We start from the raw sequence: 3,093 nt of genomic DNA on the forward strand, positions 1-3,093 counted from the left end.
CTAATTATTTTCAACTAATAACAGTTACAGCAACATAACAGTATAAAAGATATTGTGTATTATATAAGTGTATTATTAATGATACATTTATTTATTTTTTTTCTCCTCTTTTAATGTTTATCCTTTTTAATCCTTTTTTAATGCTTATATAACTGAAAGTCAAGAAAGTATTGATATTGTCAATTCTGCTAGGCTGTTACGTAAAGCGATATGTTACGATAAACGCTATCATGTTGGAATGAGAAGAGGGGGAATGCTACACTAGGCATACTGGACATACATATTCGGTCTTGGGATTTGAATGAAAGATCACGTGAAAAGCTTTACACAATGTTAAACTGTTTCACTATATTGTTTTATCTTGTTTGTTGTATTCTAATGGGCCTTGTGACAGCGTCGAAACCGTTGTCAATTTTATTTATAGAGCCTATTCCATCGATTAGCCACCACATTTGGGCAGTGAATTTAGTTAAAGGATTGCTTCGCAAAGGCCATCATGTGCACGTAGTGAGCATACACGAGACTAAGGTCGAGAATAAACTCGCGCAAAACTTGACATACGACGTAAGTAGACAAGAGCCAAAGTACTCAGAATATTCCGAGTATAAATCGATTATTTAATTTTTGTAACAAATGAGAGAATATAATTTTTCTATTTAGAAAAATGTTATCTTAACTTTTATATAAAATCAATATACTCTTTCGAAGATTCTAATTTATCACATTTTCACAAATCACATATCCTTCTCTTGTACAGTGAACAGTATACTTACTTTTCTTAGTAATTGTATATTACTAGTAATTGTATATGTTCTACTACTACCTATAATCCTTAGAAATTGGATATACTTACTTTTAGGTATTTGACGTAATGGAAACTTACGAAGAAGCTGAAGATTATAATCCATCTGATTGGGGAGAGTACAGTGTGATTTATACAGCGTATTTTACATATCAGTGGGGAATGCTGGCATGTGACACAGTAACAAAAACTAAAGCAGCGAAAGAACTTTTGGAAATGGTCAAAACTGTCGGATTTGATGTTATTGTGCAGGATATTTCAATAAATCAATGTTTCCATGGATTATGGGAGGTAAAAATAAAACAATCGTCAGTGAAATATTCTTGTTTAATGTTTAACTCACTTTTACATTGCAAGCGATTGAATTTGCCTCATAAATCAAGTTGTGTTTGCGTAGCTAGTGTTTAGTCATCATTTATATCAGTGATAGCCTTTATAACACAATTTAAAATAAGCATCCCAGTAAAGTAAAAATCATTACTACATTTGTGTTTGCGAAAAATATTAAACCTCTGCCAGAGTTTGACAAATATCTCTATAGCATTTACATTTCATTGCTAGGGATGGGGGATTTATTAGATGCCGGTGAGCATGATCAGTACTTACTAAATTGATTATTAATTTAATAACGTGATAATACTGTTCTGTTTGAAGAAAAGAGCTGTGTTGAATCCGAAAGTAACGGTACGCAATTCGTTGAAACTAAAATATGTATGTAAAATTCACATAGAAATATTAGATGCTCCAAGATCCTGCTATAATCGTGTATGGCCTTCTTTCAATTTAATTTGTGTTATATATAGACGGTCGGAATATATGTATATAGATAAAATTTTATTTTGTCTACTTACAAAATAACAATTTTAACAGCTTCTATCGTGATTCTATATAAATATCTATTGTTTTTAGGTTGCTAAAAATAAGCCACCTGTAGTGGGATTTGTACCGTTTGGTCCTCTACCTTGGCTCAAGGATTATGTCGGTGGTCCAAGTTATCCAACCGTTCGACCTTACCCGCATGCAGCCATTGCGAAACCCGTAGGTTTATGGCAGAGATCATTGAATGCTCTGTATTTTGTTGTAGATGATCTTATACGATATTACTATTTCTTACCTATTATTCAACGGCAAACTGAGAAATACATAGGCCACGCTATTAGACCATTACATGAAATAGAGAAAGACAGTATTAATATTGTACTAATCAATAGTCATCCTGCATTCGAGCCTGGAATTCCAATGCCGCCAAACAGCCTGGAGATTGCAGGGCTTCAGGCCGTGCAAGCTAGCGAAGTAATTGGAACATATCCCAAGGTAAGGAAAATTGTTTTAATTGATTATTTGAAAAAATATTGCAAAAATTGCAAAAAAATATTTTCAAAAATTGTGCAATAAAATGGAAATTTAATTAAATGCTAACCGATACATAATCTATTTACGAAAGCTTTCAAACTAACAAGATTTAGCATTTCGGTTATTGTACAGCCTTTGCGTTTTATTTCAAATAATGTGACAAAGAAATATTGATCAAATTAATAAGATTTTGCATATTATTTAAATCAGTAAAAATGTTAATTTCTTGTACAATTTTAATATTATAAGAATTTTTGCATTTATTTTTTATTATCTATTATACAAATACTTTTACTATATTGAATGTATACATATATGTATAACTCTAATTCTAATATGTAAGAAATATATTTTAAATATGTTATTTTTATATATTTGTAATTAAATAAATAGCATTTACATAATATACACATATAATTTCCATTTATTGATTAATACTTATTAATTTATATTAATTCATTATAAAAAGAGGATAATTTGTAATCAGAGGATAAATATATTGCACGGTACATTCCTAATTTTATGAGAATATTTCTTAAAATAATATTTTGTTTATAACAATGACTTATAAAAAAAATGTATAAATTTAATTATTAGAATAAATTTGATAATATGTCTTTTTGCTTAAATATGTATAATCCATTTGCAAATGTGTGTATTAATTACTTAGAACTCTATGTTTCTTTGGTTTAAAATTAAAATTAGAATATATGTTCTTGTATATTATTGAAATGTTAGTTTACCATTATTTTGCAGAATGTGCGTACATTTCTTGACGGAGCAAAGAATGGAGCCATCGTAATATCGTTAGGAACAAATGTGAAATGGAAGGCTATTGGATTAGACAAAATTAAAACAGTTATACAGGCTGTGTCGAAATTGAAGCAACGTGTACTGTGGAAACTTGATATTGAAGTGCCATTTGAAATACCGGACAA

The 3,093-nt window shown here is 29.7% G+C and overlaps 1 protein-coding gene across 1 annotated transcript; it reads left to right on the top strand.

The window, feature by feature from the left end:
- Positions 1-378: 378 nt before the first annotated feature.
- Positions 379-2,116, top strand: LOC105461830 (the record flags this gene model as incomplete). Its single annotated transcript, XM_011708334.1, has 3 exons — positions 379-564; positions 860-1,093; positions 1,712-2,116. Coding segments are annotated over exons 1-3 (825 nt in total), but the record flags the coding sequence as incomplete, so codon positions are not given.
- Positions 2,117-3,093: the final 977 nt, after the last annotated feature.

The sequence above is a fragment of the Wasmannia auropunctata genome, unplaced genomic scaffold (genome assembly GCF_000956235.1).
Source record: "Wasmannia auropunctata unplaced genomic scaffold, wasmannia.A_1.0 LD276811.1, whole genome shotgun sequence".
NCBI classification, from domain to species: domain Eukaryota; kingdom Metazoa; phylum Arthropoda; class Insecta; order Hymenoptera; family Formicidae; genus Wasmannia; species Wasmannia auropunctata.